The sequence below is a fragment of the Miscanthus floridulus genome, chromosome 2, assembly GCF_019320115.1.
Source record: "Miscanthus floridulus cultivar M001 chromosome 2, ASM1932011v1, whole genome shotgun sequence".
NCBI lineage: Eukaryota > Viridiplantae > Streptophyta > Magnoliopsida > Poales > Poaceae > Miscanthus > Miscanthus floridulus.
The window spans coordinates 49,694,184-49,709,759 of NC_089581.1; the positions used below are offsets into that span (position 1 = coordinate 49,694,184).

At 43.1% G+C, this 15,576-nt stretch overlaps 1 protein-coding gene across 1 annotated transcript; it reads left to right on the forward strand.

The window, feature by feature from the left end:
- The first annotated feature begins 322 nt into the window (after nucleotides 1–322).
- Nucleotides 323–4,547, forward strand: LOC136538739 (heat shock 70 kDa protein, mitochondrial-like). Its single transcript, XM_066530702.1, has 6 exons — nucleotides 323–593; nucleotides 1,575–1,648; nucleotides 1,730–1,808; nucleotides 1,901–2,470; nucleotides 2,563–3,183; nucleotides 3,614–4,547. Exons 1-6 carry the CDS (start codon nucleotides 531–533, stop codon nucleotides 4,241–4,243), a joined length of 2,037 nt encoding a protein of 678 aa, XP_066386799.1. The 5' UTR covers nucleotides 323–530; the 3' UTR covers nucleotides 4,244–4,547.
- Nucleotides 4,548–15,576: the final 11,029 nt, after the last annotated feature.

A 15,576-nucleotide genomic window follows, 5' to 3' on the forward strand; every position in this document is an offset into this window, starting at 1 on the left:
AGCCAAGTGCTCAGCCAAATCGCAAGCAACTAGAGTATCTACAAACTCTGGTAGGGGGTCCAACCATAAATTAGATTTTTTTAATTGAAAACCGGAAAATAACCACTTTTTAGCCCATCTTGGTCAGTCTCACAGAAGTCACAGAATGCTAGGGCCTTGGGCCGTGAAATGGGCAGCCCGCACATAGGAAAAGAGCTCCATGCATTGGCCCATTCTCGAGAAACCTACCACTGCCTTGCCTTGGAAAAAAGCAAGAAAACCCTCGGAGAACCTGGTTCTCGGTCGACAGGTTTCTACACCCTTCCGTGGCCGCGGCGGCGCGGTGCCGCTCGATCGCACCCGCCCGACGTGGCGGCCCACTCTTCACCGCATTCGGCCGCTGTGGTCACGACCTCATAAAGCCCACCACGACTAGCCACCTCGCTGCAACCCCCTTCCCCTCCCCCAGTCGTCTCCCGAAGAATCCCCTTCCAAAACCCTCGCCGCAGCCGCCCTTGCTTCCGCACACGAGAGCCCGGGACCAGCCATCTATGGCGGCGTCGCTGCTCCTCCGGGCCGTGCGCCGAAGGGAGCTCGCGTCCCCTCTCGGATCCGTAAGGCCCATCATCTCTACCTTCCTCCATCTCCGTGATTCCCTTTCATTCATATTCGGCTAGCAGTTTCGTCGTTGGTATATAGTGTTATAATGTTGATCCGGAGGAGGAATTGTTTGTGGGGACGAGTGATTGTAGATTAGATGGGATCTCACGTTCTCGTGGATTTGGCGCGGAGGGTAGATTAGTGCTTGTAGATTCGAAGCACTAGAGGGTATTAATGGATTAGTCCAGTTCTGGGTAGTTACTGGATTACTGCTGTGGTAGAACTTTAGTAGCCATGGGCTGCCGCGATTTGTGAGCAACTGTTCTTGTGCACATAGAATGGCTTACTTGGACATGGTGTTATCGCTCAAATTGTGGGTTGCTTCCCTGTGCAGGGGTTTCTTAGCATTAGTAGTGGTGTTGTCTCAAATTCTCAATACTGTTGTGGAGTGAACCATGAATAAATTGCCATTGTGCTATGGCCTGTCAGCTTTCTTTTTTCAGTGGATATATTCAGTTTTATTTGATTTATTTAGGGCCTGTTGCTAATAGGTGGATAGGTGGTTGGATAGTGAGTTCAAGGTGTATATGAACTATTAGTACCTATTAGCAACTCCAAACCAGCTAATGGAACTAATAGTAAGCAACTCCCTAGTTAATAATTAGCAGATCTGTTTGGATCCACTAGTACTAATTTTAGCTGCTAATTTTTAGTGCTAGTGGATTCAAACAGGGGCTGTAAATAAGATACCAGCTTTTTCTGGAGATGAGATGACAGGAAAAAGCTGGTATCCTGTCATCATCATCTCTAGAAAAAGCTGGTTTCTTGACATTTATCATGTACAATTCATCCACTATCAAGATTATTATCTGGTATCCAAACAGATCAGATTATTTCTGTCCAAAATTCAGATTCTCAAAATCTCTACTATCTAGATTCTTATGATCCCTCTAGGATTCAAACGGGCCCTAAGTCTCTAAATGTACTTGTTTCAGCTGGGCGCCAGCTTACAGTCAACATGTGCGGCCAACGTATGCTCAAAATGGGGAAATTTTGCAAGACCTTTTAGGTAATAACTATCACCTGCTTTAATTCTTTAACATTTTTTTCTGACTTCAGTAATGCTAATTTGCATGATAACTGCTTTCAGTGCAAAAGCTGCTGGAAATGAGGTTATTGGGATTGATTTGGGGACAACTAACTCATGTGTTGCTGTTATGGAGGGAAAGGTGAGCTTAATCCTAAGGATTTTCGCCCTTTATGATCTTTGTCTCATATTTGTTTTTTTGCTAAATTAAGTAATTATATTAAATGACTGCAGAACCCAAAAGTTATTGAGAATGCTGAAGGTGCGAGAACAACGCCATCTGTTGTTGCATTTACTCAGAAGGGCGAAAGACTTGTTGGAACTCCAGCCAAGCGCCAGGCAGTAACCAACCCCCAGAATACTTTCTTTGGAACAAAGAGGATGATCGGGCGACGCTTTGATGATCCACAGACACAGAAAGAGATGAAGATGGTGCCATTCAAAATCGTGAAGGCTCCAAATGGTGATGCTTGGGTTGAAACAACAGATGGGAAACAGTACTCACCAAGTCAGGTCGGTGCATTTGTGCTGACCAAGATGAAGGAGACAGCTGAATCTTATCTTGGCAAGTCTGTCTCAAAGGCAGTGATTACTGTTCCAGCTTATTTCAATGATGCTCAGCGTCAGGCCACAAAGGATGCTGGCCGAATTGCTTGCCTTGATGTTGAAAGGATCATCAATGAGCCTACAGCAGCTGCTCTGTCCTATGGAATGAACAACAAGGAAGGCTTGATAGCGGTATTTGATCTTGGAGGAGGAACATTTGATGTCTCCATTCTGGAGATCTCAAACGGAGTTTTTGAGGTATCTCTTCTTGACCTTCAAGACTAACTCATTGTGCAAACATTTTCTGAATTACACTCTGTTCTGATTTGATTCTATGTATTGCCACTCAGGTCAAAGCAACAAATGGTGATACTTTCTTGGGCGGTGAAGATTTTGACAACACACTACTTGAGTTCTTGGTGAGTGATTTCAAGAAAGCTGAGGGCATTGATCTGTCAAAGGATAGATTGGCCCTGCAAAGGCTTCGTGAAGCTGCTGAGAAGGCTAAGGTTGAACTTTCATCGACTTCTCAGACAGAAATCAATCTGCCATTCATAACAGCTGATGCTTCAGGGGCAAAACATTTGAACATCACACTGACAAGGTCGAAATTTGAATCTCTTGTACACAATCTGATTGAGAGGACTAGAGAGCCATGCAAGAACTGCTTGAAGGATGCCGGAATATCTACTAAAGAGGTGGATGAAGTACTTCTTGTTGGTGGAATGACTAGGGTTCCAAAGGTGCAGGAGGTAGTCTCTGAAATCTTTGGAAAGAGCCCAAGCAAAGGAGTCAACCCAGATGAAGCTGTGGCCATGGGTGCTGCCATTCAGGGTGGCATTCTCCGTGGAGATGTTAAGGAGCTTCTTCTTCTTGATGTTACTCCCCTGTCACTGGGTATTGAGACCCTCGGTGGTATCTTCACCAGATTGATCAACAGAAACACTACAATCCCTACAAAGAAAAGTCAGGTGAGTTGTCATACCTCTATTCTTTCTCAGGATGCAGTTTCATCTTGTTTGATTATCCCTAACTTGCATGAGTGTATTTTTTCTTGACACGACACATATTTCACATCTGTTACTATTTTGGTATGGTCACAAAGTTGCAATGTTTGGCCTCATTCATTGTGTGTTGAGTTTCTGATACAGCCCCATATGAAAAGCTTCTTGCATGTTCATTGACGTGAAGTGTTTTATGAGCTTTATTGCTAATCTCTACACTCACTGGCCATTCTGTTATTCTTGTGATTGTTTCCCTAGAAGGTCTGATGTATTCATATAGGATTTTTTTTCTTCTTTTTCTACTTTGATTGATCTGATCTGATTCATGTAGCACTAGCGGTCACCGCCTTATTTCTGTGGTGCTGCTTTGATCTGATCTTGGGCTTCAATTTTGCAGGTGTTCTCAACTGCTGCTGACAATCAGACCCAAGTGGGTATCCGTGTCTTGCAAGGTGAGCGTGAAATGGCTGCAGACAACAAAGTTCTTGGTGAATTTGATCTCGTGGGCATTCCGCCTGCTCCAAGAGGCTTGCCTCAGATTGAGGTTACATTCGACATCGACGCCAATGGAATCGTGACCGTCTCAGCCAAAGATAAGGCTACCGGGAAGGAGCAGAACATCACCATCCGATCCTCGGGTGGGCTGTCCGAGGCTGACATCCAGAAGATGGTGCAAGAAGCTGAGCTTCATGCCCAGAAGGATCAGGAACGGAAAGCCCTCATTGACATCAGGAACAATGCGGACACCACTATCTACAGCATCGAGAAGAGTTTGGGAGAGTACAGGGACAAGATCCCGGCAGAGGTTGCATCCGAGATTGAGGCAGCCATCGCTGACCTCCGCCAGGAGATGGCCTCGGATGACATCGAGAAGATCAAGGCCAAGCTCGAGGCTGCCAACAAGGCTGTCTCGAAGATTGGACAGCACATGTCTGGTGGTGGCTCTGGCAGCTCGCAGTCAGGATCTGGACCTCAGGGTGGCGGCGACCAGGCGCCGGAGGCAGAGTATGAGGAGGTTAAGAAGTGAGGCTGCGGAAGCTGAAGGGAATTGTAGCGGCGCGTTTAGAAGTAGCTACTCTTTTTTGGGAACACAGATAGTCAGATGAGATGTCCTGTGTTGTAATAATCTTCGGATTTGTCCCCTCCTTGTTTTCTTCTCCTGCAGTGATGGAGGTCATGCGACATTGTCTGGTAGGTCATGGCCTTGGTGCATATGGGATATCCTTGCATATGACGCCTTGTTCGGGCTTCGATGCACGCGCACAGCGAAAACCATTGGTGAGTTTTGCTAATGCATGAAAGTATATTTGTTTCTATGTTTTGACTGTTGATGATGCCTAAGTGTTGTAACCCAACTCAGACTCTTAGCAACGTTTTGAGGCACGCTGGGCACACGGCCAGCTCATTTGATGTCATTCGCAAGGTGTTCCTTTTAAATGAGCAGAAGCGCACTAGTGCTGTCACGTTTGATAAATTTGTTTACTGAAAAATCACGCTGGCTACGGCCCTCGTTCACATGCAATGAAAATAGGTATTGAAGTGTTTAAAACGTTTTGCGTATTTCCGAGCAGTCGAACATGATCAAAATCATATTGCTTTCAAGGAAAAAAAATAAGGCTCAGAAGATAAAGCCAAAATCCTATAATCTTCTCTTTTTATATATATATATATATATATATATATATATATATATATATATATATATATATATATATATATATATATATATAATATAATTAAAAAATAAAACGTGGACACTTTTTTGGTGTGACAAAGTTTTAGGTCACCTTTCCCTCTCCTTGCGACCCCTCAGCTTCCATCGCACGCAACTATCTGTGCAACCGCGCAACCTTGCCCATGTTTCGATTCCCGGCCAGCTCCCCTGCGCCTCTTTTATTTTCTTCCGAAAAAAAGAAACCTCATCCCCGAGGGAGGGAGGGAGGTGCCCGCGTTCCGAATCTCGCGATCCCTAATCCGGGTGCCGCCACAATCTCGACGCGTGCCCCTAGAACATTCGCACCCGCCACTCCGCCACTGTCGCGCCACTGGCGTCGAGATCAGAAGCCGCGGGGAAGGCGCCCGCGTCGGCGGTTGGAGGCCACCTGCCGCAGCCGCTCCCGTCGCTGCCGCAGGCGGTGGGCTTTGCCCAGGAAGAGAGCCTTCTCCGCCACGCTCACCTGGGACGAGATCGCCGAGGACTTCACCGCCGCGTCTCCATCCGCTTCCAGGCGAGCACGATGGACCGACCCCAACCCTCGTGTTGTTGCAGGATTTGTCGTTGATAGATGTGGCGTAGTTCAAGGAGGATGGGATCTTGGTCATCGTCTTCGACTGAGACTTGCCCCTTGAGCCTATGTGTGTGATTGTTAGCCCTTGAATGTTTGTGTATTCATGCTTTTGCTTGACTCGTGAGTCCAAGCTTGGTTCCCTTAAACGCTTGCATATATCGTGGATGTCTTGCTCCTGTGTGTGAAGACCCTGTCCAAAAATCCTTGTCGGGCATCTCTGCCCTTATCTTAAAGGTGATTCAGTGCAACACTAACCTCTCGCTGCCTGAACCTCAGAGTCTTTTCCTTGCAAATCATTTCGTTGCTTTATCAACTGAATCTCTAAGTAGTGTATCGGCTCTGTTCCTCGAATCTCGCTTGTTTAATCTCCAACTCTCTCAAGTCTCAGAATGTCTATCGGCCTTGATCTCATGTTGCTGCTCGGCAAGACCAAATCTCATATTACTCTTTTATCTGGTAATCTCCTTGGTAAAAACAAGGCATGCGTGGAAAATTTACGTTAGAGTCTCACGCTTAGTTGTCTTTATTAGTTAATTTATGTTTCTCATGTGCCATGTCTTTACCTTGGACCACCCCTTGTTGACTCCTAACCTTGTGACTACCTTTGCTTGCTATCCCTCCTTTGCATAGTGCTGGTTCATACAACATAATCTCTGCCACTTGGAATTTCACTTTGGTTGTGCGCTCGGTAATGGTGTTATGATTAGCAACTAACGGTGTCGTGACGAAACCGGGAGCCTCCTGTGGCGCGCGACACAAGGTTGTGCTGCTCGGCACGCGCTGGTATCAAGGTTTCTAGTCATGATCCATTATAAAACCACATCGATGTGTTATTTCTTGTGGGATTTTTCCTTGGTTATCTCTCTATATCCAATTGGAAGATCCATATCTCAGACCAGATGTAGTTGGACTTCTTTCTAAAGTCGTCTAGAGGATAACCTTTGCAGAACAGATCACCGACATAAATAATAGCAGACTACAAGAGGTGGTAGACAAGTGACTCTACTTGACTGTCCCTATAATGACATCAGCCATCTAGTGAGCAACTTGTGTCATCCCCGTTGGATCAAAAAGGTACACAATACTTAAAGTTGGACAAGTTATCAGTCGGATGATAAATGGATCAGGATATTATGTCCTGTAATAGGTCACCTGGTGCTTATGAGCTTATGTCCAAATCTTGATCTTGATGTGCAAGATGATCATGCAGTCAAAAACCGACCTTCTTCGGTGTGACCCCTTCTCGGCTGACTTCCATGGCGACTATTTGTTTGCGCATCCATTACAATTGTTGCCATAAAAAAGGAAGTTTTGGAGCTTTTTTAAATGTTCGGAGACAACTAATTAGTTACCAGTAGGAAGGTTAATCTCCAGCTAGGTAATGACTCTTTGGTAGCCCTGAAGGCTATGTCTCACAGAACAATGTTAAGCAAATCTCCAGACCCTGTGTCATCAAGTCAATTCCATCTTAGACAATCACACGGGTAGTGCAAGATGCTATATCAGCTAAGTGGTGGTGGAAATGGGGTGTGGCGCGACCGAGCCAGCGGTGCTAGGAAGGCAGTGGTGGTGGAAATGGGGTGTGCACGGAATGGAGGGGAACAGGGCGAAGACACAGTGCCAATGAATTGAACGGAAGTGAACGGTGCGAGGTGAATTAGGTGAGCGCCGCCGTTCGGCCTTAAGATGGCCGATGGGGGAGAAGACTCCAAATTAAAGCACTATGGCGCACGGCTACGACCAAGGGTGGGCTCGGCATGTAGCTAGGTTCCCACTCAACCACCTGGCGCACTCAATTGCTTGGATTAGATCGGCACTGCGAGCTGGCCTTGGAGCGGCTCGGCGACTTCGGCGCGACGCCATTAAAGGCAGAGGTGACCCAGGAGGCTACACGTGCGCGTATGGAGCCGACACAGCTCGCGTGGCCACAACGCATTAATTTGCAAGCCGACGGCAACACGGCCATGTGCCGGTGCCGTAGGCGCGCGTGGTGATGTGACGCAATCAGCGCGGGTGCATGCGAAGTGACAACGCGAGTAGAGGAAACGTGTGTGCTGGCGATGACGGCTGTGGCCCTGGAATCGCCACAGCACCCGAGTGAATAGGCAATGGCAACTAGCGGAGCAGAGCCAGCACGGAGTGACGCGGGCGGTCCCAAGGCACCGACAGCGACGTGGACAGCAGCATACGTCGTGGTCGTGGGGAGGAGCAGCTGCGCGCCCGGCAGCCGGCCATCGTGAATAGCCGGGCGCGGCCAGACACGCACGCGCGCGCGGCCGGCGCGCCAACGATGGTAGAGGGACACGGTGACCACGTCAACGCAAGGAATCGGTCGGGAACGTTGTGTGCACGCTTTTTATAGCGTTCAAAAAACCCTAAAACATTGATCTAATCACCAAACCACCTATACCATTCTCAAGAGGGCATATCAAGCTACTAAAACCAGCCATGAAACTACACCACCCCTTAACCTAACTGCTCTACAAAAATTGCCAAACTTGGCCTTGTCAAACCGCTTCCCGACTTAGGAAATTCGACTAAGTCTCGATCGGATTCGCGTCGAATTCGATTTCCAAGCTATTCGGTACGCTAGCTAGTGAATTCCTTTCGCGACCTCAAGTATTTCATTGTCACCTACACAGTTTGTATTTCTAACTTTACTAAAATTCTGTATATACGTTCTATAGCATTTTTGCTTAATAAAAATTGATTTAAAACCCTAAGTAATATAACTCGACTATGAAATGTAACTTTCGTTTCGCGTTTCCGTTAGTCGTTTCGAGTTACAGAAATTGATTTACACACTATTTTACATACACTATCACATAAACATGATGCCCCTACAGTGTTTTAGCAAACATTTACAGTGTAACACCAAGGGTGTTACAGTACACCCCCTATTACTGTTCATGATTGGTAGTTCCTGGCTTCTAGCAACTACGAACACTTGATTCACTCACTGGAGAGAGATAATGTATCGTAGATTTGTGGCCTAGATAAGCTATAGGATAATTAGAATTGATTATGGTTTTCTCCTACAATGTTGCTACTGATGCATACTGTTCCTGTATACCCTGAAAGACAGTTTGATTCAGAACCCTGAAATTGTTTATATATTGCTAAATAACCATCAAGCAATAGTGAACGTTACAAAGCAGCAAACATGCTTCCCCACCTAGACATTATTAATTTGTAAAGCACTGTAACTTAAATCATGAATTTTTCTATGATCTGAACCTTTATATGATTTAATAATCATGAAGCATGAACTGTTAGTAGCATGCATGCTTATGTGACTAACTCTTGCAACCTGTAGCAGATGCATCTATACATCATTCTGCTTGCTATCCATTTCTAGATAATTTTTATAAGAATAAATTTTATCATGTCCTCTACAATTTGGATGTCGGCTTATCGGATCTGGAATTTTTTCTTTCAGGCATGGACGAACAGAAGAGATGCTTTCCTTTTTCTCAAGTTAGTGATTATAGAGCATTGACAAGCTGACTCAATTGAGGTGAATATATATAGTGATCTGTCTTCATACTGTGTTGGTACCTGATTTGGAGTAAATATGTATTGAGATGTGTGAGCCTCAGTGATTCCATGTTGAAATTGCGTCTAGAACAAACAAGTTCTACTTTTCTAAGTTGGATATTTCTCTACGTTTAAAAATATTGAATACATATCAACTAGAGATGGATATAATTGGAGAATATAGACATGATCTAGGAGGAAAGAGGAACGAACTTGCTGTACTAGACATGATCTAGGAGGAAAGAGAATACCAGTTTGTGATATCTTTATGAAATCCCTGTAAATATATTATTTTCCATAGTAAGCGCATTGAGTTCCTTAGTTCCTATATTATAAATTAGCATCTGTTAAATCTGTAAATACCAGAAAAAAAAACATGGGTACCACACATCCTTAGTAGTGATAGTCTGACACCCAATACCTTCAGTCACATTTTGTTCAGTAGTTCAGTACGCATACATGCTGTTAAGGGGCCTTTTTGTTCCCATCATTTCCATAGGTTAAGTATATGCCTCTGTATGTCTGTATGCAGCAACCATTTTCTTCTTCAATGCCCATCACATGAAGATGGATTCAAGGTAGGTTCTATTTTCCACTTAAAAAGAATTCATTCACATTTGATTTCAGGAAATATGTTGTGAAGGAAGCAATGCAAATCTAAGGTAGTTCAATAACTGCCTTGACCTCTCTTTCTTCCTGTTTGATGTATGGTATAAGACTAATTCCAATGACTCATTCAGATGAATAATTGTGCAGGAGTTGGTTTCATCAAGGCGCCCACCCTTTTGCCAAATTCCCTTTTGGCTGCGCAAACAAAGTCATAGGAGTTGCACTTGTTGTGGTGAGGATCATGAGAGAATATATTTTTTGGGTTGATGAGGACAGTAAGGCCAAAGTATATGTTTGATCCATGTTCTTAAACTTTGATTCGACAGATATTGGGCAAAGGCTTACCTTTCATTTTTTTAAAGACCAACCCCCCCCCCCCCCCCCCCCCCCCCCCCCCCGTTTAGGTGTATGTATATGTGAGCAAGTTTTGACCGAACAATAGCAGCTTGACAAAGGCCTATTTTTAAAATGTATATATTTGTGTACTTCACAATGACTGGCTCTATGTTTCTCCAAAAAAAAATCTGTACTTCAATGACTCTATTTCTCAAAAGAAAAAGAAATCTCTTTACTTCAATGGCTGTCTCTATTTCTCAAGAAAATCAAGAGATCTAGAATCCTTCAAACTGCAGATGTTGTGTTGTGCTCAATAGCAGATGTTGTTTCAGTGTTCTTTTTTTAATATGCTATATATATTCTCTTATGAATGTTCAGTAGCATACCATAGCATTATTCTTATCTCAATGTCTGTGTTCTGTGCAGGTTCTCCTCTTCTTTGTCTCATGCTGCATCTCCTGTACCACATTTGGTCTTAGGTGGCTTTAATTCATGGTGATTTTTTATTCACTCAGACCAATCCGGGTGATCTGGTAATTCAGCCGTGCACTCAGACCATTCATAGTTTCAAATTTGGTTTTAGGCTGCATTTTTTTCAGTTTGGTATACCAGTATTAAATTTTCTTTCTTATTATTTGGCTTTCAGGTTAGGACTGAATGCATGTTCCTGCATACCAGGCTTTCAGTTTTGGGTCATGCAAACCGATTTTGTCATAATAGCTTGCATATAGGAGTGATTGGTGTTCATTGCTATACGAAATAATTCGCTAGCCGCTGGGATCTAGGTTGATTTGTGGAGTGTCGCTTAGCAGCGGTAAGTGACTAATTAGTTTTAGTATATGACTCAAAAATATTATACAATACCGCGGACCTTTTCAGTACTGCATTTTGACAGTACACCTATTGCACCAAAATGAATGATTAATATCTTAATGGTACTGAAGTATTATCATTTTCCTTCTTGTAAAAAAAATTGCAGTTTAGTACAACGAAACACCCACCTAGCACAGCCAAACTTTCAGGCTTGTTCTTGAAAAAACTTTGCAGAGCAGTTTTTCTCCTTTTCATCATTCAGTTTTGCTCTTGAATCTTCAGTATTTAGCATTGGGAAGTAGAACATCTTTCTTTAGAGGCTTCAGGGCTTATTTATAATATCACCTTATGATTTGTATTCTAATCATTAAGCTAGACTTACGTAAGATGCTTAAATGTAGCAAATATTGTCATCATCATGGATCATATTGATATTTTGTTGACACATCGCTCCCCAAAAAAATCAGACTTCAGATATTACTACAATTGAGGATATTTGTATATTGGGGTATATTTGGGCCTTGAGTTGAGGATCTTTTGATGAATGATTCATTTTATTAGAGAAGAAACAGAATGATCTTCTGCTGATTTGCACACATTGTCAAATTGCTCTCTTTTTTTGGGAACAAGGCTGTTAGTATTTGCATTATTAATGTATACTATCTGGTAATCGAGGGAAACAATGTAACCCAGTCTCATTCTTCATGCAGGTTCAAGTTGTTGATGTAAACCCTTCATGTCGTTGGGATTTCACACGGCAAATTCAAAATCCCCAACCAGCCAAAGCTGGACTCCATTTTTACTTCACCTGAGAATAAAGTGAAGGGGAAGGGCATTTAGTTCCCGTGCGGTGCTGCGATGTGCCAGTTGTTTGTCAACGGCTGCCTTGGCTAGAGTGACATTGCTACAGGATTACCTGCCTCAGGATAGACTCAAGTGTAGGACGTCTCCAGTGCAGTGCGTTCAGGTGAATATTTTTCTCGTGTGGATGATAGCGGTGAGAATGGGAGTTGTAGCTGAGAATTAGAACTTGATGCTCCCTTGATTACTAGAACGCAATCGATGATCAGTTGTAGCTATGTGAGGACAATGTTGTTTACTTGGCAAATGTGATCTGTGACATGTTGGCACTGCTATATGTTTATGCACAGAGCATTAGCTACTTTGTCATATATCATGTTGACAATGTTGTTTACTTGGCAAATGTGATCTGTGACATGTTGGCACTGCTATATGTTTATGCACAGAGCATTAGCTACTTTGTCATATATCATGTTATTCTTTGTTGTATTATCTCGGGTTTTTTAGGCACATACACAAGACCCATGCTTGACATGTGTGGCTGTGTGCCGGCAGTGCCAGGTTGTGCGTGGGTTTTATCTTTTGTTTTAGCCCTTAATCATGTTTGCCTTCAATGCATGTCATCTTGTGTTGGTTATCTACGAAGAAGGTTTCTTTGATACACGACAAAGCTATTGCACGTAAGATAGGACATCAGTTGTAATCCTTGAGTGTCGGGTAACGATTATTTTCTAATCGATTAAATTATTGTGCAACAGAAAAAAAATAATACCACGGTAATGTAAACAATTATACCTTATTCTACGATATATGTCTACGTGAAATAGATCTAAAACCACACATATATATGGTGAGTATAACATACTTTGTTTTAAGGTTTTATGAGAGATTTTTCAAGGCACGCAGTATTGCCCATGTGATAGGTATTAATATTTACATATATACTTGAACCTGTGTATAGGATGGTATGGAGATGCGACGGAACTTATTCGTAGATTTATTGGTGCACGAAAGAAATGGATATCAGATTTATTGGCGCACGAAAGAAATGGATATCGGAGATTTCTTCCTGCCGATATAAAGCATTATCTTAGTCACATCACGGAAATGTCTATAAAGTAGAGTTTGTGAGCCTGCAACGCCGCGCTCTCCGTGACTGTGTTGATTTCACAAACTTTGTTTTTTGAATTAAATGTCACTTTAACGTTCTTATTTATTTTTTACGGTATCGTTATCTTGTCGCGTGATCCGTATGTTTTTAGTATAAATTGTTAGCTATTCCGTAGCAACGTACGAGCACGCTACCTGGCAGAGAAGATAAGGCCACAGGCTCAGAGGCTTCTCAAACTACGCTTGCCAGAATCATCTATGTTTTTATGTAATCTTTTTTTAGGAATGATGTGAAAAAGGAATACACCCCGTTCTTTTTGTTCACCGGTCTTTCTATTCTATGGTCATATAGTTGGCGTGTGAAAATATCCTGAAATCTTTTTCGTCTCCATGTCAAGTGGCAGGACCAAAGTTACGGCCACTTGGATAAAACCTCGACCCAACCGACAGGAACAGGGCAAAGGATATGCCACAACAATGGTCGTCGCCAAATGCTTTGGTGCACTATGTGTGCGCCCCTTTTTGGCTTTCACCTCATAAAATCCAGTGCTTGAGCATCATCCCCATGAAAGCGATTTTTTTTGGCAGCTTTCAGGAAGCACAATGTACGGAACACGTTCTGCTACAGATTAGAATGACCTGGTGCAGTTCCGGCCGGAATCTTCAGAAGAGATTGGATAGGTCATAGGTGAGACGTGGCAAATATGCAAATATGGCATTGCTGCTTAAACAATATAAGTCGATTATAAGGTGTCACCGACTCACCATCGCTTGTTGAATTTGGTTGGATTTGGCTCATTATATATTCAATAAAATCAAAATAAATTTCAATATCCAAAACAAATGCTATATGCGATAAAGGTGTAATCTCATATATATGGGAATTGACAAGAGGTTGACTCAATTTAAATAGATTGTTATTTATGTGCATTTGTTATATGAAGTTGAGACATATGCAAGGCGTGCACGCCCCACCACCGAGCCATGGCGTGTTGCTTCCTTGTTCAAGAGCTCAAGTGTTTCCCGACAGACGTGCTAGTACATGGTGAGAAGTCTTTCAGGGAACATTTACACGACATCCTCTTTGCACTGCAACAAGCAAGAATATGCCGCCAGTGCCTTCAGGGTTGATCCTACTTCAAACTACTCCCGGGTCTTTACCCTTTTCCGTATGATAATAATCAGTATGTTCATCATTAGCATGTCTCGTTAGTCAAGTGCAAAACTGCAAGGTTACACATGCGCATGTATAAAAAATATATGATTTTCATATAATACCGAGTTAAATCATTTTAAATTTAACCAAATCGACATACAAAATATCAATACTATTTTGTATTATATACATGTTGATACATTTTTTAATAGATTTGGTCACACTTTAGAAAGTTTGACTAAGGAATTGTATTCTTTTAAGGACAGAGATATAATTTGCATAAGAGTGAGCATTAGGGAATATTTGCTCCCCCAACTAGCATAGGGTCTAGTGAAAGCGAAATATACTACCTTTTTCGGTTTGTCCTGAAAATGATACAGTTCTAATTATGTCCTTAGCCAAACTATGTAGGTACCATGCATGCTAGGATTGCATTATTTGGCAAAGGGGGTATGCTAAAGTGGTTAGCTGGTTTGCATTCTGCGGCATGTCGTCTATGATATAAAATAATATTTTGTGCACATCACAAGTTAACCGTAGTCACAATCAGTGTAAGCCTGTTAGGCGCATCACATTTGTCGCCTTGACTACAGAATGTGACATACACGATGTAACTTCTTCAGATGGTATATATGATTATTGTTTCAAAATATATAGTACATACAAAACGTGCTCTAATTAAGATTCTATATATAGTTATGAAGGATAAAGGAAAATTGGCACCCGTACCTTCTTTCACATGGTATGGAACCCGTTTGTTCGTTTGACCCACCGATTCTAGTTATTCCAGCTGGCTAATTAAGTCATAAAATATAATTAGGTCATTTTGTCCATGTGATGAATTAACGAGAGCGAGTGCAAATTCAGGATCCGTTGCGATTGTTTTTCCTTCGTGAGAAAAAAAAGGGAATCAGGCCGGCCACGGTTATCCTAAACAAATTGGTCACACCGTCCACGGTTGTTGGGTGATAAGCTTTAAGCTATGACTCATTGACTCGGTGCTACGTGGGCATGCACCTCCATCCGATCCCTTGGAGGCTTGGATTGGATGGTTATCCGATACAATAATGCATGACCATATACTAATTTTTGGCCATCATCAATCGGGAATATACTACTTTTTGGCCGCGGGGCACGGGCAGTGGTGCTCCCCAAATTTATGATTGTGGTGTTTCATGGACCGCCGCGCGCGGTGGGGGCCTGCGCGCATAGCATAGCATAGCATAGCAGCGAAAATCGACATGCATGATTCATGCACGAATCCATCAGCATCGCCTCAAAAAGCAATGGAGTTGAGTTGACGAGTGGCGAGGAAAGCATGGATGAATTCGATCGAGTTGAAGACATAAATATTATCTTCTGCTCGGCGTAGTACGCTAGTCGCTAGAGATGAATAATGAATCTTACCACGTCTGAGCTCTCTACGCTCACCTGTTTATCTTTATATATCTCACCATCAGTCAGTGCGATGTAGGCGAGCGATATCATATGCTGATGCGACCGTCGGTGGACGCACGTACCTTTGAAGCTGCATGATGTCCGTACGTGTGATAAGCTAATAACGCGCTCTGGCCACGCGCGCCAACACAGAGAAAAAGGGGACGGAACGGAAAGATAAGCCTTGTGGATGGCGCCGTGATGACCGGACTGATAGATGATACTACTCGATATCTTATCACGGGACCTCTGGAGCACCGAGCACACGAGCAC